Genomic DNA, 22408 nt, shown 5'->3' on the forward strand with positions numbered 1-22408 from the left:
TGGATGATGATAGATACCGGAATAAGTCTACATACTACGTAATTCAGGCATTAAGCATAAAGTACTTTCATGACCTTTCAAGTTCTCAGCTGATGGTGTTGCTTGAAACGTTGAGCAATCTTCAGCTCTCCTTAGCCACCATACTTATAAAATGACCCTCGAGTCTAGGTCTCGGCGGCGTTCTGAAATGCTACGCTGGCTATCATTTCCTATTACAGTTCGTCTGATCTAGCTATACGAGCTGGAGAAGGTACTTTGGACAAAGAGGACCGCACGGGCCTCGACTACGACAGCTATTCGTACGCAGTGATTGGAGAGGAAAGGGAGATTGATGACTTGAGGTTGTCTTTGGCACTTTGCTAGCTAGGAGAAGGTATAACTAGGTGATCAATACATCTCAAGCTCCTTTCCCACGCTCCCAAGCCCAGTCAACTGCACTCGTGGGAACAAAAGCCTACGACGCTTAAACGGCTGGCGGGTATAACATCCTTTAGAGGGTATTAATCCCGAGATTCATCCACATTTCGGATTTGCGTTCCAAAGGGAGGAATGCAGCTGAATAGACTAACTTGAGACGTGCTAGGGTGCTTCATGGAACTCGCTTGCGGTGATCCCGTGGGATATTTTTAGAATCTCGGCCAACTTCGATGTTGCTCCAGAGTAAATATTTTTTGAGTATCATTCACAAAGCCTTAGGCTATCTGATACATCAAAGGCTCGTCTATTATATCTGATTTCTTATTAGTGTATTGTATATAGTCTCTATATGAGGATCATGGCGTGCTTCTATGTGATTGTTGTGTTTGACAGTATTCATCCACGGGAAGCCTCCATTTTAGTCTTCTCAGTACCGTCTTTTTCTCTGATCCAGCATCTCATTCCTCGTGGTTGATACCACTAGCTATCCAGATCTCGAACGCCCGGGACGCTCTTGTACTCAAAATTGATGTCGTTACCAAGCTCAAAATCCTTGGCACTTGCATGAGGATCCCACGCTTCTTCATGCTTCCCCAGATGTTCTTTCAATCCTCCAAAGAAGTTCCTCAAGCATAATATGGCGAATATCGTTGTCATGAAGATGGACAAGATGCCCATGCAACCGAAGGCGGTGAAGGAGTCGATCGAACCTCCGCTCCTCCTTCTCTCGTCCAACTGTGCATCTATCACCAGGTAAAGCAAGTAGCCAAGCATTGCGAGATACATGACTATAGAGAAACACATACCAATTCGGTTCTCTGACTTGCTGAACATTATGGACACGGCGATGACGGTGAGTGCAACGCCTAGAAGGGCGAGGTTGACGATGAAGTCGGTGCCACCACTGCGAAGTCCGCCCAGAACGGGGAAGCAAAAGACCATATCGAAGCAGATGATGAAGTAAATGTCCATTTTGGCGAGCATGACAAAGATCTCATCATTAGGTTAGCGATAGTCAGACTCAGTAATAGTGGACGTACATGGTGGATAATGCGTATCTTTCTCATCTTTGCATCTGCACCGACGTTGCGATATGACTGCCATGAGAAATACTGCTTCAGATACCAAGCACTGATAGGAAGGATCAGGGTGCAGACGGCGATAATAATAGGAATAACGAGTAGGATCTTGCCAATCACAGGCCATATGTCCATGTCAGTATTGACCAAATGGTCGCCATTAGAGTCTGTCGAGGTCTTGAACGACTCAATAGCCTCCGCGATATCCCGTCGCTGGGAAATAGCAAGGGGCAAAAAGCCCGCGTTGATCACGCACGCAAGCACCGCCTGGGCTGTACTCCTTAACCGGATGGCATCCCACATGAACAACAAATGAAAAATGAAGCCAAAGATAAAAATGGAAAAATTAGTTGGAATGCTGTAGCCGCGAGGGACCTGAATCACTGTAGGTCTAGCGTATTCCTGCCATTGTAAAAGGACAACGCTGCAATTTGAGGTCAGTAGTGAACAACAGCGCTGAAAATTTGAACCTTACCTCATCAGAAGTGTCACTGTGATGCCCTGGAATAGACCGATTGATAGAAAGGCTGCAGCAGCAGGCGCAGAGCGTATCTTGTTGACGATAGCAGACATTGTGTCTGGTCTGCGCGAGTATTGACTCAATCTCGTATTCAATGTCAGAAATAATTTTATTGATCAAGCATTGAATGGTTGTCCGGCATTGATGGGAATTTTAATTGCCGACCCTAGGCTCAGACTAGGCTCAGGGGCGCTCTCGGACCTTTACGTTAGCGGGTCTGCCAAGGCAGCCAGATCCCGTATTTGCGGTATTGGATGAAACTCTGTGCAAGAATTTATACTGGGCTTGTGGGGAAGAATGCCAGCACCAGCCCAACGCTTTGCAGAATCTTGGGTCATGAACAATTGGGCGTCGATCTGGGTAGCATTCAAGTTAGCGACAGCTCATCTCGACAGCCCTATCTTCAGCTGAGCGCCAATCGAAGCATGGCCTCAACGCAAGGACCTTTGAGTCGCGTGAGCGGCAGGGAAATCATGTCAAAACTCCATGGTTCAATTGGGGATTCAGGGGGAATTGCCCGGCAAAGGAAAAGGGCAATCAAAACAGCGCAACACCGACACTTGGCAGTTTTAAACGGGGCTAAGCGACGTCTTTGTGACGTTGATCAAGCATATCTTGAAAATGTAGAATTTTTATTATTTTTATATGACTAACAATAACCCACTATTCAAATCGCTAACTCCGAAACTCTACCACGCAATCCTTGCCAAGAACGACTTGGGATACGTCCTCACGATAAACTTCCTAATCTCATCGACGAGAAGAATACCAAGTCCAAGAGGAATAGGAATGAGCCAGAACTCAATTGGCACAGACTCAGTGTCGAACAAGTTCTGAATGCCGGGTACTTCAGTAACAAAGATGGCGATGCACAGACTGATGAGCATGCTGAGGATCAACCATGGGTTGCGGTGAGCCTTGCTGAGAGGGCTGGCTTGGAAAATACTCAAGCGACGGTTTCTCACGGCAAGAATGTTGCCCCATTGGAGGAAGACAAGAGTGACGAAGTAGACACACTGTCCAGTGTTGTTGAACTTGGTGAGCTCAGCAGCAGTGTAGCCACGATATCCCTCGGTGTAACCTTCAAAGAGGAAGAAGAGCTCCGAGACGGGCATCTTGGCGTACTTCCACATGTAAAAGAAGAACATGGCGTGCGCAGTGATGGTCTCCATGAAACCGGTGAAGAGGTAGGCTTGGGTGTAGATCTTTCTGTTGATGAGATGATCGCGCTTGTGGTTGCGGGGAGGAAGGGAGAGAAGATCGAATTCTTCCTTCTCCATGATGAGGGAGAGACTGAGGAAGAGATCGGTGAAGACACAGATGATGATCATGAGGAATGCGCTCAAGGGAAGAGGAACACCGAACCAGACGTTGAGAATGACAGGCCAGATCTCGGACCAACTACCGGCGGGGAGGAGGTATGAAATGACCTTCTGGAGGTTCTGGAAGACAAGACGACCGAGGCGCATGGCGTCGATGATGGAGTCGAAGCGATCGAGGAGAACGAGGTCAGAAGCTTCAATGGCGACATCGCTACCAGTGACGATAGCGACACCAACATCAGCGGCGCGAAGGGCGGGGGCATCATTAACACCATCGCCAGTGACAGCGACAACGTTATCGCGCTCTCGAAGCTCAGTGACGATACGGAGTTTCTGCTCAGGCGTAGTTCGCGCAAAGACAATCTCCTCATAAGCGCAGACAACATCCCAGTCCTCCTGGCTCAATCGGCTGAGGTTCGCACCCTCAAGAAGCAAGCTACGCTTAATGATCTCAGCACGATCGCCCTTCCTGGCTTTACGCTTAGGCTTCTCGCTCTCAGTGATCTGATTGCCAGTGTACAAGCTGTCAATGGTGTCGGGGTCCTGTTGGCAGGAGAAGATACCAGTGTTGCGAGCGATTGCTGCGGCTGTGAGGGCGTAGTCACCAGTGACCATGAAGAAACGAGTACCAGCGCGACGGCATTGCTCAACGGTGGCGGGGATCTCGGGACGGTGAGGATCGATGATGCCGAGCATACCGACGACAGTGAGGTCTTGGATGGCAGAGTGGGTGATCTCATCGCTGAAACTGTTTGTGCCAGCGACCGCGCGGGGGGTGATGAACTTCTCGCACAAGACGATGACACGCTCGGCACGACGCGATGCGTCATCTTGGATCTCTTGAAACTTGATGCGCGCGTCGCGGGTGAGTGTCTCGACGGAGTTGGACTCAGCGGACCAGTACTTGGTACATCCGGCGAGGAGGATATCAGGAGCGCCCTTGATGATGACGCGGTAGGCACCGCGTTCATCGTCGGATTGGAAGACGGTGAGCATCCACTTGTTCTTTGAGTTGAAGGGGACTTCGAAGATACGAGGGACTGTCTTGCGGAAGCTATCGCCTGAAGGACCATAGGCTGCGAAGCGGAAGACAGCGCTGTCGGTGGCGTTGCCTTGGATGGTGCGTTCGTGAAGGGGTAGATGGTTGGTGGTAGGGTCGAAGGATGCATCGTTGCAGAGAAGGGCCGCACGTTGAAGAGCAGTAGCAGGTTCACTGACTTTGTCACCGTGGAGCAAGTGTTGGAACTCATCCGAAGAGTCAAACTGCTTGTCCACAAAGGCAACTGAGCTGACAAACATCTGGTTCTGTGTGAGAGTACCTGTCTTGTCGGAGCAGATGACGTTCACACAACCGAGTGTCTCGACAGTTGATAGACCCTTGGGCAAGACATTGACTGCCTTCATGTGACGAGCGACCATCATCAGTGTAAGGGCGACAGCAACGGGCATACCCTCTGGGATGAAGGCGACGACACATGCCATGACGTTGACGAGCATGGCTGGGACACTCATGTAGGCGTGATGATCAACGCGAAGCCAGCCGACCCAAGTGAGGAGGATAGCAAGGGCGAGGATGATGGTCATGCAGACGATGATCATGACGAAACGAGTGATCTCGCGCTGGATGAGAGCAGCTGAGTCCTTGACGCCAGAGGTTGAAGTAGCGATGCGACCCATGACTGTACGACCTCCAGTGAGGATGACAACACCAACACCGTTACCGTTCATAACGGTCGTACCCATGAAGGCAATGTTGCGACTCTCAAGGAAGTTGGCATCCGTGGCATCAACAGCACCCTCGATCTCATCAGACTCTCCAGTGAGGACCGATCGATCAAAGCGAATGTCACCAGAGTGGCTAACAATTCGGAGATCAGCTGGAACCTTGTCGCCAACCTTGAGATGAACAACATCACCAGCCACAAGCCCAATAGTAGGCAAGCTCTTGAGCTCACCATCACGCTTGACCATTGCAAAAGAAGGTAGCAAGTCGAGAATGGCGTTCATGGTCTTGGCTGTAGACCAGTCCTGGAAGGCGGAGAAGCCAGCCTGGAGGAAGATGACGATGAGGATGAGGACGGCGAGGGATAGATTTTGGTTCGAGGGGGGGTTGCTGAGGGGCTGCCAGCACAGAAAGAAGATGATGGCGCCGACCCAGAGAACCGAACAGAAGCCACCAAAGATGTACTTTAGCGTTCGCTTGATGTAGTTCGTCTTGGGATGAGGCAGCGTATTCTTTCCATCGCGCTCAAGACGCGTCGCGGCCGAACTCTCAGACAGACCAGCGCCGACATCTACATTGAGCTGCTGACACAACTGCTCCGTCTGAAGTTCATGGTACTGCAGTTTCGAGAAATAATCTTCGTCTGTCTTTTGTCCACCCGCTGCTTTGGATTCTTCCGTGGGCTCGGTCTGTTTCGCCTCGGTGACCTGGATGGACAAGGTGCGGTATTCGATCTGAACGCCAGAGTAGGGGGATGTAGGATGGATACGGCTTCGTGAGCTGGAGTGTGAGCGGCGGCGGGATAGGGAGCGCGAGAGCGTGCGGCCGAGGCGGTGTGCATCGTGGTCTTCACGGCCGCGCTCAGGACCGTCTTGGAAGGTGATGCGTTGGATCTGAGCTTCAGGATCAGACTCCTTGGTCCCACGGATGTCAGGATCAGACATGTTGAGCAGAAGACTTCACGAGGAAGCGTCAAAAGGGCGGGGAGAAAGATGCAGAGAGAGAGAAGCAGTGTGAGAAGATGAAAGGAATTCCAGGTATGAGGCACAGCTACGAGTGGTATTAATACAGAACCAACAGCGAGGTCTAGACAATTCTACAGCCCGTGATCATCTCCTGCGAGGCCTCTTCGCAATAAGAGAGTATCCATCGAAAAAACAAAAACAAGCGCTCGTAAAATACCGCAGTTCTGGTGCTGAAACGTGGTGAGTTGTAGTAGTAAGTGAGGCTCTACAAGAGGTGTACATGCTCCGCCAGCGATAATATCGTGTGGTTGACGGTAGGCGCTGGTATGGGACTACAAGCCGGGGGGCACTGACGGGCGCAAAAAGGGGAGACGGGGGTGGACCGTGGAAATGAGTGCCGTAGGTAGGTTAGCTCAGTAGTGCATGTAGTCTGTGATATCACTACAGCGTGGGGACTCAGCCCCGACTCCACAGTATCTTGGTGTGTGCAGGACTGCAGGTATTTGGCTCATATTGTTCTGCACAAGCTGGGACTTGCAATGATGAGGGGGAGACCTAAGAAAAAAAAAGGGATCTGGCCTGGCTGACGTGGGTGGTCCTGACTAACCACGTTGGAAGAAGCCGTTTGTCAAGGGAACTTTTGGAACGAGCACCAACTGGAACCGAGCACCGACCCAGAACCCAAGGTCCTGGAATTCATTGCCACGTTTATCAAACCTTGAGCGAGAGAGCGAGAGAGAGAGGGAGAGAGGGAGAGGGAGAGAGAAGAGGCTTGGACCCTGAAATCTCACGTTGCATCTTGGTCGGACCCGAAAAGGCACGGAAAATAAGGTCCTCGAAATAAGCATTTTGACGTGGGCGTAGCCGTCTTGGCATGGTCATAGCGTCCTCTACGATCGGGGGCCGGGGGCCAAGTCTCTCTAGGGCAGGGCAGGGCAGTGCATGAATTGGATCTAGGCTCAAGGCGGCATATCATATCATGGTCATGAAACCCCAAACCAACGCTCACATGCAAAGCGCAGCGAGCGATCTGTCATTTCGGAAAGAAGCGAATCAGAGACATTGGCCTCTATTGCTCACCGACTCGACGTCGCGGAGGCGGACTCAGCTCCATCGGAGGCGGACGTCTCCTCCCCCCCCCCCCCCATCCATTCACTGTAGCATGAAGCCGCTGCTAGCCTCTACCCTCTGAACAACAAACAAGATTTCCCTCTCTCTCCTCTCTCTCATCTCTTCTCTCACTTCTGCATTCGGCATCCCGCCAAAAGGCTAGAACACCGCAGACTACCAACAGCGGATTCTCTGCCAATCCGGCATTTCCCATTGCTAATCGCGCCTCAAGAACCTGTTTTTCTCTCGTATACGCATCCTCCAATTGCTGACGTCGCATGGCAACTAACTTTTCTTCCTTCTCGCCGTTCACCCGACGCGCCGTTTTAACCGTGCCCAAGGCAATCTGGACCCGATGCACCAATTAGAGACTTAATGTCTCCATTAAACCAACATTTGTCGCATTGAATTGAATTGCCGCTCGTGAAGATTAAAAGTCACAGGGCGACTGGACGCGTCACACAGGGCTGAAGAATGCTGTGCATCGATGACGGCAAGACCTCAAGATCCAGATTGTCATTGTTTAGAGTGAAAGAGAGTTTGCTGCGCGTTCTATTTTGTTTCTACCCTGAGAGCTTCAATGCAAGCTCTTCTGGGGGTGGCGATGGGTTTTTTTCGGTAGAGCCAATTGTGTTTGGCGTATATTTTCCGAACCAGGCATCATAGGTCTCAGGGTCCAGGCACCAAGTCGCACTAAGAAAATTTGCTAGAGGTGGATGCCCACGCTTGGGATTTCCTCTGTTTCTCAGCTCTGGTTTGTGAGGTACGACATGCCCTATCGCTGCCGTAGGGCGCCAACGCGACAGGACCGAATTTACGAAATCGCCAATTGACATGGATTATTTGTGCCCTGAGCTAATCGAGATTTATGATGTCATTCTCATCTCGAGCAGGTGGTCGGTGCATTGCTTGGCATTACATCCCTGTGTGCTGAGGGTTTTTTCTTTTTTTTATTCTTGCTTTGGAGGTGTAGGGTAATTTGGACTCTTGTTTTGGATGGCTGACTCGAGTGGCTACGCAACACTTGGTTTCGGCCCCCGCGGGCAGGCCAAGTGATCAGTGCTTGTTACATCGCGAGAGGGGCATGAATGGATATCATTCGTTAATTCTTAGTACGCAGGACACCTAAAGTCAGTGAACGTTACCAGAATCATGCATGTTTACCAAACAGGTTTACCACTAGGCTCTCTCTGCCGGAATAAGCTCACAGCCACAAATCTCAACTGCAAATAACACTTCTAGCCCGCAACTTAGACATCGATACCACGATGACTGACTAATGGCTACAGCATAAAGCTGATATGTTAAGAATTTTAAATGATGACTCTTTACAGGTTTACCACGAAAGTTGCATGTCTTTGTCATTGAGCGGATACAATTGCGCAGTTGAATTGTTGACGCGCAAAAAAACTACATGATGTAGGTTTGACGAGTCGTGATACCAGAGCGCAATGTCCACTTTGACTTCCAATTAGCAGCTGCTTGACTATCTAAGTTAGGACCCCCAAACCTCCATCAATGGTAGAGATCTGTGTGATCCCGCTTGATCGCATCAGCGCCCTTCTCAGCCACCATGTAAACCGAGTTCTGAATACGACAGTCCGGAATGACAGGAATGACAGAAGCATCAATGACTCGAAGATTCTTGATCCCATACACCTGAAGACTAGGGCTCACCACGCCCTGTTCGACGCTCTTAGCAAGACGAGCAGTACCACAAGGATGGAATGAGGTTTGCGACCTATCCAGAACCGTCCTCTTCATAGCCTCGTCATCGTCAAGTGGCATGTCCCAAGGGTATTCGTCCTCAACTATATCCTTAAACCCTTCACCGTTCTTCAGCACATCATAAGAGTACCTGATTCCTTCGCGCATGGCGATAATATCGAGGTCGTTGTTGAAGTAATTCAGGTTAATGTTCGCTTGTTGCAATGGATCAGCACTGTTGAGGGTGACTTCGCCTCCCTCAGAAACAGGACGGACGAGGTCGACCATAACTGTCATATAACTTCCCTTGTTAGGATGCGGGAAGTGCCATTGGAAAGCACTGCCGAAGAGAGGAATAAAGTCAAGCTCGAAATGGGGCTGACCGTAAGGGCAGAAAGGATCGAGGCCATCATTCGCAGCCTTTGCAGCGCGGTATTCGGGAGACTTTTCAAGATATGAATCAATTCTAGGGAACCCAATCATTTCGAGAAAAGGTGATCCCATTGGCCCAGCATGGCCATTGGCATAAGCTGACATGACCTTGTCCTGAAGAGCGCCCTTGCGCAGGACATGGCTGTCCATGGAGTAACTGTCCTTGATCTTCAAGACGAAAGGAACACCTGGATGATCCAACAGATGCTGACCGACATGAGGCGAGTCAACGAGTAAGGGGATGTTATGCTTGGCTAACTCGGCCTTTGGCCCAATACCGCTGAGCATAAGGAGCTTTGGTGTCTCGAACACGCCCTGAGATACGATGACCTCGCGGGTAGCATAAAGATCAAGCTCCTCCCCAGAGGCTGTGATGACAGTCACTCCCTTGGCAGTACGGTCCGCTTGGTCGATAATAAGACGCTTCGAGTGGACCTCAGGAAAGATGGTGATGTTCGGCTTATCCGCAACCGCAAGAAAACTGCCCGATCGCCTTCCTTTGTAGATCGTGTTGACGCTATGGACCAAACCGCGCATTGTCCCGTCAAAGATATTCTCAGAGACAGGCTCCCCGGTAGATTTCCAAGCCTTGGTGAGAAGATCTCGGAACGGTTTCATCTCTGGCATGAGTTCTGCGTGAGCAATTGGAATCGGTCCTCCTGCGCCAATCTTCTTGAGTTCTGGGGGATACAACCCAGCGTCGTCATGATAAGTCACGCTCTTTCTCAGATAAGGAACAAGAGGTTCCCAAGTCCATTCCTTTCCACCGTACTCCTCCCACATATCGAATGTTCCCTTCGACCCAGGCACCCAAGAGAAATAGTTCAGGGAAGAACTGCCGCCAAGGGCCTTGCCGCGAGTATTCGGTTTCTCAATACGTTCATAATCATCGCGTTTGATCATGGTTGTTTTATAGGCCCAGTCGTATTTGCTGCCTCGGATGTCCATGGCGAGACCCGGGGTACGGATCTCTTCGTTGTCTTTGGAGGTCCCGATGCCTGCCTCCACGACGAGGATTCGGGCATTGGGGTTCTCGGCGAGGCGGGCGGCGACGATGTTGCCGGCTGTACCGCCTCCGACGATGATAAAGTCGAAATAGGCACCGTTCTTAACAGCCATGGTAAAATAAGAGAGCAAGAGAATAGGCCGAGATGTGAAGTTGAGTGTGGTTGTACTGATGGTTGGGAAGCAATAAGGTGTAGGCGTGGTCTCTTTATATGCCCGATGATAGTCATCTTCTTCTGTGTCTTCTATCGCCCAAGATCTGCTGAACATCAATCGATGCCGAAGCCAATACGCGATTGGCTGAATAGTCTTGCCAGAACTCATGAAGGCACATACAAATGGGGGCCCGTATGGGCCTGTAAACCTTGATGGAACTCATATCCAATGGCTAGTCCTCTGGAATACGCCAAACTATAGCCGTCAGTCCTAGGCGTGACCCCTGCCTTTTCTCTTACCCCAACATGGGAACTGATCGTAGATAAGATATCGTCGGGTCTTTCGGATCAGTCCAGCTGAAAGATGAGCAGGGAATGCTGTTGTCAATTGCAAAGTTCAGAAGGACTGTTTAACAAGTAACAATCCCTTTAACGGTCCTAAGGGCACATATTGTACCCACAAGGGTTTTGGGCCAATTGGGTGATTTTCCAACGGTGAAGATCGTGATAAAATTGGAGGAATAGATATACTTGGTATTACCTATATAAGTAGGTGTATTAGAGGTATCACCTGTTAGTGAGCTACACATCGTAACCTCACAGAAGTCCTAGCGATACACGTATTATCGGTAGATATGATGTCACAGGCAAAAGTGGGTCTTTTTGGGGACGATACAAATTTGTGCCCTTAGGACCGTTAAAGGGATATTGTTTGTCTGCTGGCAGCGCGTCGCAGGATCTAGTCAGCTTTGTCGTCTGTAAAGAGTATCCACATAACATGCCCCAAATGGTATTGATTGTTATCCCGTGCGTGCACATGCAAGGATGGTTGGTACTCCGTGATCGTAAAAGAGCTGAGGCTAGGGGAAGTGAAGCCATAGCTTCGTAAGTATACATAAAACGAACAAAGAGACAAAGTAATTGATGAAAATCCAGTAAAGTGTTACCTGTCGCTAATGGAGGAACTGAGGCTTCTTATATCCCTTGAGTAGAAAACCACTTTCTCGTAACACAGCACAAGTGCCTCTTGGCTTTTCTGCGGCATTATTGGCCGTGATTGTCAATGTTTGGTCCTTGAACCTGACTACAGGAGATGATGATAAGCCTATTGAGAGTATACAAACTGCCCAAATTGCTGCCAGAATTCCCCTACTGAAAACCTGTCCGTTCATGAGGAAGAAGAAGTGATACGATTAAAGTTTGGCTTCCACAGCTGAACATCATCCCCGTGGTATTCTCGGGAATTGAAGTCCTGTTAGTGAAGCCGACCTAATTCCTTCCGTGTCCCTTGATATCACCGTGTGGCTTGAGCTAATGCAAGTCCGTAGATCCGTCGCTCAACAGGTCTGGAAATGATCACCAGCCATCACCGGATTCCGAATGCCGGTCCCGCCAACTACTTCCTTAGGTAAGACTACTAATTCAATAAGGCACGCAAGCCACAGAACATCCCGGAAGTCACTAGCTACTTCTGAGTGATTCTTTTCCTCCAAATATGCTGTATGAATTAGCTACGTAATGAGGATATGGTTGATTGGATAGGATTTGAGTCTTTGACCATGTGCAAACAGAACTTCTTGGTTGGCATTTATATAGCATACACCGGCTTGTTTTCAGCTCGGATGAAACTACCCTTCACCAACCGCTCTAATAATGCTGGCTCATCTTTAAAGCGCCTGGGAATCATCCATGTCATAGCACTTTGGCTACTTATAGAGTGACAGCATGAGTGCAAGACTGATTGATCATTCAGGCTATGAGGGATACTTCAGAGATTTGCCAAGCCAACACATTGCGGTATCCCAGATGACTGGATTCGATTCGGAAATTGACTCTTTAAACCTTGGAGACTTATTGAGCGTCATTCACAATTGCAATATTGTTGGATATATGTGGAGTGTCCAGGAGCTTCCGTGTCTATTCAGTGGATATGAGGCTCGAGCTCCATTCTATATGGGCTACCTATGCAGCGAGTGCTAAACAAGCATACCCAACGCATAAATACTTCCTTCAAGTATTACCGGTATCCGGGTCCTTCATTATTGGCGGTCCTCGAGAGCCGACCGTCAAATCATTCAAAGCCAAGTGCAACTCCAAGATGTTGATATCTGCTCCTCTGCTCCTCAACAGAATATCTCGACCTTGAACCATTTCGGTGTCTAGGCCCGAAGTATCTGCAGCCACCTTCAACTGTTTAATCAACAATAAATGGGATCCTCAACGGTAGGATTAAATCCTGTTTTCATATTCGGTCAAACGTTGAGAGCAGATCATTGGCTGAGTAGTGGTACCAAATCCGGCAAGTGAACTATTCAGGGGTTTAAGGACACAGAATGTCTCAACTAGGGAAGGCCCAGCTGCGCGTTTATGCATTTGCATCTGATTTTAATGCCGGGTGTTTTTTTAATATTGGAAGAGCTTGACTTTGTATCGTGTCAAGCAGTGAACTTTAGCAGAAACCTTTCTTACAGGTGATATTGTTAGTATGTAGGTCTCTCACACAAAATTTACCCCACTTGGGCGTTCTCACTCAGTCTTGTTATGTCAAAATGTTCGTGAATAACACGAGCCGATCAACGGCCTTTCGCATTTCATAGCTAGTTGATCGATCTGGATCCCGATTGACACCGCCTAAGCCTAAATAATGCATGGATCCCGGGAATGCGAGTCCAACAGAGTCCGGGGGAATTTCTTCAAGGATATTCACTGCCCAGATATCGACGACAATAGGATGTCAGGGGTAAACTTCTCCTCGGGGAAGTTCTGTTCACCGCCACTTGCTCGGCATAAAGTCTCAAGAAGACAGCGCTCCACAGCATACCGAGCGCCACCACTTAAGGACGCAAGGACTGTCGTCATGTTTCGAACATAGTCTGGATCAAGCCCTGTGTCCTCCGAGGAAGTGAAATGGAAAAACAGAATACTATTAAGATTCTCGAGAGAATCATGCCAGGATGGGTGGTTTGCCTCGAGGCAGAAGTTGAGCATATTCAGATTATCCAGCCTTTGGAAACCCCAGTCCTCTTCTTGGTAATTTCCAGCGCCATGGGGAGACTCGAAATGTGATTTTTGCAAGAGAACGCAGATGAACAGCAAACAGGCAAGCCGGGTGAATTCCAAGTCGCTGCAGAGCTCTGGACGGCCAGTATCCGAATCGTGATCTTGGCGGTGAGCCTTTAATAGTAAGATGGCTTCGTGAAACGCCGAGTAATGTACCGGGGTGGTACTCAGGAGGTTCGTTCGGAATGTGCCAATGTCTTGGATGAACGAAACCAGCCATAGGCTCCGAAGCTTTCGTAGATCACTTTCTCTGCCTAGGATGGGACGTGATGGGAGCTCCGAAGGATGAGCGAGAAGTTCTTGAATTTGGTTGGAACAGTCGAACCAAGTTGGTCTTGCCATTAATGAGACCCTGGGGATATTAGCATCTCAACAAAAGAAAGGAGAAATGAGAGGCCCACAGGAACGTCGTTAGCTCAAGCCTCCAGTTACTGCTGAGTGCCGCTATACCGCCACGAGCCTCGACGAGATTCATCAGACCCTTGTGATGGATGATCCACTCAGCCTCGGTTCCCCAGTACCTCTAAACCTCCTGCCATTAGCATTCTAGATTCAAGTAAAAACACAGTCAGACATACCTCGTAGGTCAAGAGACGTAGGATCGCAGCCACGACATCATCAGACACTGCACGCTCCGGATCCTGCATCCAGAGCTGAACGATCCTCACCGCTTCACTCTTGAACTCCAGCGCTACTTCTGACTGACTGAACCCTTGCATCCGAGAAAGATGCGCAGCTGAAAGCGCCATGAGTGCATTGAACGATGCCGGATTAGACAGATCAAGGGGCAGCCACACGTCACGCATAGGGCTAAAAGCCCCATCAAGGGACGGCCCAAACATCATAGCGGCGTGAGCGCTAAAACCTATTGATGATTAGCACTTGTTTGTTTTGTTGACTTGGTGATACTCACAGTGATGGAGAAGCTTGTGATGTGTGACCGACAGTTTCATGGGCAGTTGCTCGAAAGGGTCAAGCCTGCTCGACCCCAACGCCAGATTCACTCCTGAGAGTATCTGATTGGGAATGCCTTCCAATTCTGATTGACGTTCGTTGTTAGGTACCAATGCTGTTTCAGATGAGGCATTGGTGTTGAGTGCTGAGCTAGAGGACTCGGAGTTCTCATCAGACACTGTCGATTGCGTCGTGGGAGTCGGTAATAGCGTATGCTGCGTGCGCTTCTGTCTTTTTTGCTTCTCCTCGTTCATCGTCTGTCGTCTATTCTTCCAATGCTCCCGCATAGCATGGCTTCGAAGTTCCCTCTTATTGCTCTCATTTTGAACAAATGCGAATGCTTTTTGTGGGAGGTTTTCGTCACTGGTGTTCTGCGATGAGTTAGAATTGGGCGCCATGATCCTCAATGCCTTATAGCAGAATCATACAATTAACCACAAAAATATGCTTCATCATCGTGAAGAGAGCCGCATCTTATAACCAATAAAGAGAGAATTTTCGAGCGAAATGAGTCTAGATCTTCTGTACGTCATCCGGTAATGCCGACTCTTGTTGTTGATGTTTAAGCTCAATGAGGCTCTGAGATAATGCGGATATTGAGCCCCGGCGTTCGGTATTCGGATTTGGTGTGTTCTTGTGTCTTCTAGAAGGGGATTATAGTATTACCGGTCCGGATCGATCATTGTCGGCCTTTTTTCGGATTCAGCTTGCTAGGCCTCAAGAGTAATAGCTCAGAATCACGACCGGGCCGGTTCCAACATGCGTCCAGCAATCGATAACGATGGACATCATTATCTTATCGATTAGCACTGCTGATTGCATCCTTATCAATTCTCAGAGGGCAAGACCCCGAGGCTGTTAACAGGCTGTTGTCATCTCGAGGCGAGGCATAACACTTTGCGTAGCCGACCCCACGCTCTTCGTCTTCTTTTCAAGGCTAAGTAACCCGGACATGCAGGCCAATTATGACTAATCAGTACTTCATCGTCTGTTTCTTGGACAAGTCTGCGATAGCTTCACCTTAAGTCGAGACCTGGAGGTTTTGACAAGTCCATGAATAAGCTAATGGACTTACACTGACCAATGGTCGAAGATCAATCTCGGTGGCAAAAACCATTACCCTATATAAGTAAGGCAAAGCTGTTTTTAGATGTCCACCTGACTTTATTCTCAAGTTATTCCTATGTTGCAGCTAAACCCGAGAATACGAGAAGCGAGTTCTAGCGACAAGCGCCACTCAAAGTCTACCTCCACAAGTTGTTCTTCTGCTTAGCACATAGGATCCTCCGATGAACAATTCTTCGGCTATTCAGAATGGAAGCCTCATCCAGAAGAATGGACAGTGAAGATGTAAGGAGAAAGAAGGCCAACTTGTGGGTCATCCCATCACAGGATTCCCCGGAATTCGGGCTTAGATGAGCAAAAGGACCGCAGAAGGGGGGAAGCACTTCAGCTTGCCCTAGGTCATAGGTCTGTCAAAAACGCGAACTGTTTCCTATTGTGACATTTACAAATGCTTAGTGTATCAAGCTCTATTCTGTTATTCTAGATTTGTTTATTGGCTATCTCCCAAGTCTAAGGTTGAGGCCGCTTCGAACCACGCTTCGTGGTATCTTCCTTCACCTGTGGCCGCAGGCCTTTCACTATGCCCTCGTTATGCTGTATCAACTCCCCCAGAGCCTTTTGAAAAGACGATAATCCCTTAGTATTTGTCTTTCTTTTTCTCGACGATATCGATGCGGTATCGCTCTGCGGGGAATTTGGTGCCCAGCTGGCGCAATGTAATTCGAAGCTGTCCACTTCCGAAGGCAAAGACTTGATAATATCTGAACTCTTCAAGATTTAGATTAGAAAGGGCCCGGAAGAGCCGAAGAGGTTTCGTTTTGACATACCGACGGGAGACTAAAGAGGTCTTGGCATATCATTGGCTCAGTCTCGAGAGGATGTGTCGGTAGATCTGGTGGATAGCTTGACCAGTGTTGCACCGTAACACCAGTAGATTGGGCTTGAGTGGAATTTAGGGTATCCCAAAAAGTACAGAACCACTGGTATAGAAGGGCAGGCTCAGTTTGTGCTCTTGATAGATGCTCCTGCTCTGTGGGATATGGTTCCTCGCGTGGTGACGAGTATGAGCTCCCAAAACCCGAGTATAATAGGGAGGGTGTGGCAATACGCGGCTCGGTAGTGCATCGCTGAGCCGCAGCATGCATGGCCCGGTGTCGCAGGTTATAATCGGAGTTAAGAAGTGCCTGTCCACAGCTGTACATGCCAGCTGAGAGGAAGTAGTCGTAAATTTGGGTATGTAATAAAGCGTGATAATCCATATTGGAAGACAGCTGGTCAGGGAATGCTTGCTGGACTGGAAACATGATGCGGCAGTTGAACAATAGAGAGCGTTTAACGACAATGGCAGAACGGGCAGCGGGGGAATAGAGTAAATAACCCCGTCTCCCCTATTTACCTATTCCAAGATACCGGTATTCTGAGTGAAATTGGCATTCTTGGTGGCGTGAGCTAAACTTGGCACCTTGCGAGAGAACATTCCGATTGCATCCACAAAGTCCCGCCCCCAGAACATATTAAGTGGAGTGTTTCGAGCCGTTGAAACGGGCGATGTAATGACTCGTTTCACAAGCTACCGCTAACAGCGTATTGATTGACAGCTTTGCCACTATGGAACTTCAAACTCGAGTAACTTAGGCATACATTGGTGGCATTGAGCCAATTCCCTCAATAACGTTGCCTACTAATACCGTAGTGGCTATCCCTGGCCTTCGAGACTTGGGTTGGCCGACAACCTTAGTGACAGAAAAGGGGCAAAAGGATCAACCGGAGAATGGCCACAGCGATCGTCTCCTGTCAGCCTGCCTACAAACCACTCGAGATATCCCTCATAGTGATAGAAACGTCATTCAAGAAGCAATGTCAATCAGAAGTGGTAGAAATCTTAACCGAACGGATAAGGAAGCGAATACTCGGATACTTAGTGTTTTCCTCAGTCGGGCCTCACTTACCCCGAAGCATGACGTATGTGGCGACATGATTGGGCGCTGGGACAATTTCCTACACGATAGTTGCCTTCAGGTGCTATTTTGAGCCGCCTGAGTCGTATAATTAGGTCTGATCGTCGCCCTTCGAGTGCGCGCTACTGAACGGTAGAGCTGCTGGATCAGCATCACCATTGGGCGGTCCGCGGCAGTGAGAGCCGGGGTGACTCGCTAGAACATTTCTGGAATGGTGTCGATCTTTTATAATTTCAACTTCGCAACCTAGAGCTGAAAGGAGATGGCTTTGCTTTTATGTGTGTTGCTATAAACTAAAGGGCAGAGACAGATCAGTACATCCATTTTTGTAGTGTCGAGGTGTCTTGGAAACTGGCGCTGCTGTGTTGTTTGCTTCCAGTAGATGTCCAGAAGAACTCAATTATGATCCGAATAGCTCTATGTCGTACAAGGTTTGCGCTTGAGGGAAGCCCCTGATCCGTTTCGTTTCGTTTCGTTTCCATGTTTCGTTTCATTGGAGCGCCTGAAGATTGGTGGCCAAAGTCATCACATACAGGTCAGTTCTAATTCGCCGTCCAAATGACAGATAGCCAAAGTCCCTTAAGTGGTGAATCGTCGATGGGCTGGCAGCCTATGATTGTTCTTCGGGAAGTGGGAGGACTAGCTGGGATGACTCGCCTTGTTAAAAGCCACTCCGCATAGCGCTATGACTGAACCTTAAATTTCGTCCTAGCTGCCTAATACAGGTAGACTAAGCTACTATCATCAGAAGATCTGGAGCTTCCTTTCCGGACATCCAGAGGATTGGGGATTTGAAAGCCCACTCTGGACTCTGTCCCTTTCTAAAAGGATCCTCTTGTCACCGAAAAATAACGGCTTTGTCGGCCCGATGAGGCTACTTGACCATGAATGGCCCATCCTCTGCCTGCTACGCTGCAAGAGTGTTAGCCTGTTGCTTTCTGCCGTCGGAGACTGTCTATCTAGATCGCATCCTAATGGGGTTCATGAATTTGGGAAGTGCTTCATGTCTCAGCATCAATGAAACTGGGATGATTTCTGGAAAATAATCAGCGCGGAATATGAAAACTAAAGCATATATTTGTTTCGTCTCACATCTGCTGTTGATAATACAACGCAGTCGATCATCGTAAGAATCGTTTTTCCTTTTGCCTAATTATTACTAAGATCCAAGTTACTACAAGCTGGTCTTTCTTAATACTAATCAGAGTTACAAAAGGACATAATATACAGTATCGCCAATCGCCGGTTATAGACTGCCCTTATATTCAGAAGGAATGAATGAGTTTATCATCAATATTTTGTCACCTCCCGGGTAGGCTTTAAAGATACCGTCTCTTGTGACGGTGTGTGGCTTTGTCATCCACCGCCTCTTGACTCTACATCCGCTACCATTTCAAGGATATACTCGGCTTTGAAGCAAACTCTTATTCGCGAAGCTTGCATAAAAGCCGACTAGAAATGCTGATGCCCAGAATCAATCCCAAGTGAGGCTCCGATGACATGCGGAAGTGGTAGTAAATACACGTCAGCTTAACCCGGCCTGTCAAGCCACTTGTTCCAACCCGTTAATCAGCACAGGCGATGCTCGTGAGGCTTAAAATGGCGATACCTGGGTAAATAACTCTCTACCAGGTATCTTTCTTTAACAGTCATGGTTCTAAGGATCATCATTAAAATGGACGTTCTGGGTGCAATAGTCAGTTGTACATCCCTCGCCCTTGATATTTTCAACTTCGCCATAGCTGATCTGGAGGGCCGCGATATCGATGCGCTCGTACTCTCTCTAAAGCACGATTTAGCTCTTCTGCGAGACTTTGTATGCATGTTCAGTGCTGCATCTCAATCCGAACAGATACTGATCACGGATAAATTCCTTCTCAACGAGATCTTTCTTGCACTCCAACCCAGTCTTGCTCAAATTCACTCTACTATCGCCCACTATGCTCACGGCTTCTCCCGCAAGGAAGGCGGTTGATAAGGTCCACGATTTCTTGTACGGAAAGGCTGAGATGCAAGGTATCCGTAAAGACTTGCTTCAGTGGACTGAAAGGCACCACGTTCGATCCGGCTTATTTTCTACAGACTGGGTTGCTGACGCAAGGGACCGATGAAAGTTTGCCTGGAGATTTGAAGAGCACTGCATGAGGCTTTCAGGAGTTGAAAGATCGGATTCGGAACGTTACCTTGGTTGGACTGTGCAAGTCAGAACTGATGGTCACACTTTGTCCGGGAACCGCTTCGTCGCGCATGTTTGCTACTACCAACCAGAAAACCTTCAAAGCCGAATTCAAAGAGCACAATGTCTTTACTTCGGCGCGGTATATAAACGAGTTCGAAAGACATGTTGCCGCTCTAGAACAACTAATTAGCGGAAGTGATCCACTCCTCTGCCAGACTCTAAAAGGAGCGGGCTATTTTCATCAACCAAGTCACAGCGCTTTCGGCTTCATATACCAAGTCGCCAAGTTGGCGGTTATTCCAGACGACGCGACGAGACCCACGACATTTTTTGATCTCATCGCAACCACACGCCCAGCTCCCAAAAAGCCAGGTGAAATTGAGTTTATCCCACCAAAGCATCCGCTCGAGCAGGGCTTCGAACTTCGATGGTGATGGTCAGATTAGCAACTCAACAGCTGTAGAAGAGGTGTCGAAGAAGGTTGAGGAAATGGCTGTTGGCTTGAATAACATATAATTGGTTCTGTTATTTCCATAGCCTAAACGGTGCCTCTTCCATCGAATTTAAGCTTAAAAACTCTAGCCCGTCAGGTTTGGACCGGAAATACGGGATAACATGAGAATGAAACCTCCGATCTCTTACATGTGGATACCCCATGACCTCAGACGATGTGTAATCTTATGGCTGCATGTCGTTGCGAGAAAAGCGAGGGGGAACGAGAAATGCGAGCTGTCGAAACTCGACGGACCAATCGGGCTGTTCGGGGAATGCGAGCTTATCAAGTTATCTACGCGTCGTTTAGCCCGTGCTGACGATGCCAAGATATACGCGTTTAGACTGGAAATGAGTCTGATTAATGTCTTTCTTTGTATTCTTGTAAACTTTTAAGGTTAACTCGCATTTAGAGTCAAGCCGTAGTGTGTATTGATAAGCCAAGTGGTCTTGTCTGAGAGTAATGTCTTGATATGAAGAGAGACTCTTGAATCAAAGGATCCAACGCCAAGAAAACGATTTGCACCTCGCTTATGCTCAACTCTTGGCTGTCCAGCTGCGCCCTGCAATGTAATCAAATCCACAATTCCCATTCCTCTCCCCGTAAATATCTGCGGAATATTCTCCGTGGCGTGGCCTGCCCCCACGGAGCCCATGCTCCAGAAAATCAGCATCTTTTTATATCCGACTCACCCTCCAACATAACGGAAAACAAAGTGGTTCCTTCAAACTTCTTCCCCAGATCGCTTCAAAATGTCCTACAACGGCACAAACTACCCTCCGCCGAGTTACGAAACCTGTAAAGATGGAATCTCCGAACGATGTCCTGCTGAGTTGTCACTTTATGGTGACACTTTTACGCTAGGCGCTTGTGTTTTCTTCGTCGTGGCGCATGCTTTGGCGCTTGTACCACAACTTTACTTCGGTATCAAGGCACGAACTTGGTCGTATACTCTATGGCTTGCGATCGGGACGATATTTGAACTCATCGGCTATAGCGGACGTATCGTCATGAGTTCAAACCCCTGGGTCTACAACGCCTTCGTCATCCAACTTGTCCTTCTCATCCTCGGTCCGACACTAGTCGCCGCTGCTATCTCGATCACCTTCAAACATCTTGTGCTATGGTACGGTCGAGAGTACAGTTTCATCAAGCCTGTCCTGTATCCATGGGTTTTCGTCGGCACCGATTTCTTCTCTATTGTCATCCAAGCTGCTGGCGGCGGTGTTTCTTCAGCTGCCACTAATGGAGACAACAATGACCAGGGCATGCTTGATGTAGGATCTGGTCTTCTTGTTGCTGGTGTTGTCTTCCAGATGGCCAATATGATCTTTTGTGGTGGTCTGATGATGATCTATATCTGGAGGAGACACAAGGCTATCAAGAATGGTGCTGCTGTCAGGGCTGGTGACGAGACTGCTACCGAGAGTGAATCATCGACCAACGGAAACGTCAAGGTTATCAGAGCAAGCGACAAGAAGACCAAGATCTTTGTCTATGCTCTGACCGTTGCTTACATCGCCATTATCATCCGTTGCATCTACCGGTAAACCCCCTTCAGATCTGCCCTTTCCTCTTCGTACTCATGTTATCTAGTATTCCTGAAATGCAGATGGGCTGGGGCAGCACCCTCATGCAAAACGAAACAACCTTCTTGATTCTCGATGGCGCCATGATTCTCATTGCTGTCTGGACTTTGACCATCTTCCATCCCTACTTCTTCTTTCCTTTCCTCGGCAAAAAGCATAAGAAGGAGATGGATGCTGAGAAGTCTCGAGCTGAGGGCCCAGATGCGCCTGTGATGGAGGAGAACGCTCAGCGATAAACATTAGGCTTGAATTGGACTTTTGTATGTTTGGAGCACATGTGCATTGGATGGACTTTTCATTCGGAATGGGATAGATGGCATACTTTAGCGCGGGATAGAATTTCTTTAGGGTGGATTTAGAGTCTGTCGAGTATAACGATCACACTTCATCAAGGCTAATCTTCTTTCTTTAACCTAGTGATGTGCTGATATGATAAGCCAACCATACGTCATTGATGCAGTAAGTCACTTGAGTCGTGGTTCAATCGAAGTTGGTAACAAAGGGAATGTATTAAGTTTAAATATCAGGACTACTTAGTAGTTAAACAGTCCTCTCCATGCCCCATCTCCTCTTCAGCTCCCAAGCCGCCAGGCAGATGGCGCCTACCACCCAACAATATCTCAGCACTCTGTGACACGAGAGCCCCACCGGAACCAAGTGCAACGGCGGGAATCC

General features: G+C 48.6%; 8 protein-coding genes across 8 annotated transcripts; 3 read left to right on the forward strand and 5 right to left on the reverse strand.

The window, feature by feature from the left end:
* Positions 1-714: 714 nt before the first annotated feature.
* On the reverse strand, positions 715-2150 carry FVEG_11138 (hypothetical protein). The gene is made up of 3 exons (XM_018900305.1): positions 1972-2150; positions 1458-1920; positions 715-1410 (listed from the first exon to the last, which is right to left on the reverse strand). The coding sequence occupies exons 1-3, from the start codon at positions 2067-2069 to the stop codon at positions 898-900; spliced, it is 1074 nt and encodes a 357-aa protein (XP_018758561.1). The 5' UTR covers positions 2070-2150; the 3' UTR covers positions 715-897.
* A 462-nt stretch (positions 2151-2612) lies between these two features.
* Positions 2613-6740, reverse strand: FVEG_11139 (sodium/potassium-transporting ATPase subunit alpha). The gene has a single exon (XM_018900306.1). It carries the CDS (start codon positions 6003-6005, stop codon positions 2706-2708), a length of 3300 nt encoding a protein of 1099 aa, XP_018758562.1. The 5' UTR covers positions 6006-6740; the 3' UTR covers positions 2613-2705.
* Positions 6741-8475: 1735 nt separating this feature from the next.
* FVEG_11140 (hypothetical protein) lies at positions 8476-10629 on the reverse strand. Its single transcript, XM_018900307.1, has one exon. The coding sequence runs from the start codon at positions 10602-10604 to the stop codon at positions 8652-8654; it is 1953 nt and encodes a 650-aa protein (XP_018758563.1). The 5' UTR covers positions 10605-10629; the 3' UTR covers positions 8476-8651.
* Positions 10630-11213: 584 nt separating this feature from the next.
* Positions 11214-11623, forward strand: FVEG_11141 (hypothetical protein; the record flags this gene model as incomplete). Its single annotated transcript, XM_018900308.1, has 2 exons — positions 11214-11320; positions 11428-11623. The coding sequence occupies 2 exons, from the start codon at positions 11214-11216 to the stop codon at positions 11621-11623; spliced, it is 303 nt and encodes a 100-aa protein (XP_018758564.1).
* A 1515-nt stretch (positions 11624-13138) lies between these two features.
* FVEG_11142 (hypothetical protein) lies at positions 13139-14847 on the reverse strand (the record flags this gene model as incomplete). Its single annotated transcript, XM_018900309.1, has 4 exons — positions 13139-13847; positions 13897-14018; positions 14074-14360; positions 14409-14847. The coding sequence occupies 4 exons, from the start codon at positions 14845-14847 to the stop codon at positions 13139-13141; spliced, it is 1557 nt and encodes a 518-aa protein (XP_018758565.1).
* Positions 14848-15986: 1139 nt separating this feature from the next.
* FVEG_11143 (hypothetical protein) lies at positions 15987-16818 on the reverse strand (the record flags this gene model as incomplete). The annotated part of the gene is made up of 2 exons (XM_018900310.1): positions 15987-16280; positions 16342-16818. The coding sequence occupies 2 exons, from the start codon at positions 16816-16818 to the stop codon at positions 16152-16154; spliced, it is 606 nt and encodes a 201-aa protein (XP_018758566.1). The 3' UTR covers positions 15987-16151.
* A 2329-nt stretch (positions 16819-19147) lies between these two features.
* FVEG_16972 (hypothetical protein) lies at positions 19148-19447 on the forward strand (the record flags this gene model as incomplete). The annotated part of the gene is made up of 1 exon (XM_018906205.1): positions 19148-19447. The coding sequence occupies one exon, from the start codon at positions 19148-19150 to the stop codon at positions 19445-19447; it is 300 nt and encodes a 99-aa protein (XP_018758567.1).
* Positions 19448-20779: 1332 nt separating this feature from the next.
* On the forward strand, positions 20780-22360 carry FVEG_11144 (hypothetical protein). The gene is made up of 2 exons (XM_018900311.1): positions 20780-21690; positions 21741-22360. The coding sequence occupies exons 1-2, from the start codon at positions 20897-20899 to the stop codon at positions 21967-21969; spliced, it is 1023 nt and encodes a 340-aa protein (XP_018758568.1). The 5' UTR covers positions 20780-20896; the 3' UTR covers positions 21970-22360.
* Positions 22361-22408: the final 48 nt, after the last annotated feature.

This window comes from Fusarium verticillioides, chromosome 9 (assembly GCF_000149555.1).
Source record: "Fusarium verticillioides 7600 chromosome 9, whole genome shotgun sequence".
Lineage (NCBI taxonomy): Eukaryota > Fungi > Ascomycota > Sordariomycetes > Hypocreales > Nectriaceae > Fusarium > Fusarium verticillioides.

What these genes read in the sequence shown, in the direction of transcription:
- FVEG_11138 (XM_018900305.1), bottom strand. Translation starts at nt 2,069, where the DNA reads ATGTCTGCTATCGTCAACAAGATACGCTCTGCGCCTGCTGCTGCAGCC. An exon ending in ACAGTGACACTTCTGATGAG is followed by an intron (nt 1,921 to 1,971) that starts GTAAGGTTCAAA and finishes CTCAAATTGCAG; the next exon opens with CGTTGTCCTTTTACAATGGC. An exon ending in AGATACGCATTATCCACCAT is followed by an intron (nt 1,411 to 1,457) that starts GTACGTCCACTA and finishes CCTAATGATGAG; the next exon opens with ATCTTTGTCATGCTCGCCAA.
- FVEG_11144 (XM_018900311.1), top strand. Translation starts at nt 20,897, where the DNA reads ATGTCCTACAACGGCACAAACTACCCTCCGCCGAGTTACGAAACCTGT. An exon ending in ATCATCCGTTGCATCTACCG is followed by an intron (nt 21,691 to 21,740) that starts GTAAACCCCCTT and finishes CATGTTATCTAG; the next exon opens with TATTCCTGAAATGCAGATGG.
- FVEG_11140 (XM_018900307.1), bottom strand. Translation starts at nt 10,604, where the DNA reads ATGAGTTCTGGCAAGACTATTCAGCCAATCGCGTATTGGCTTCGGCAT.
- FVEG_11139 (XM_018900306.1), bottom strand. Translation starts at nt 6,005, where the DNA reads ATGTCTGATCCTGACATCCGTGGGACCAAGGAGTCTGATCCTGAAGCT.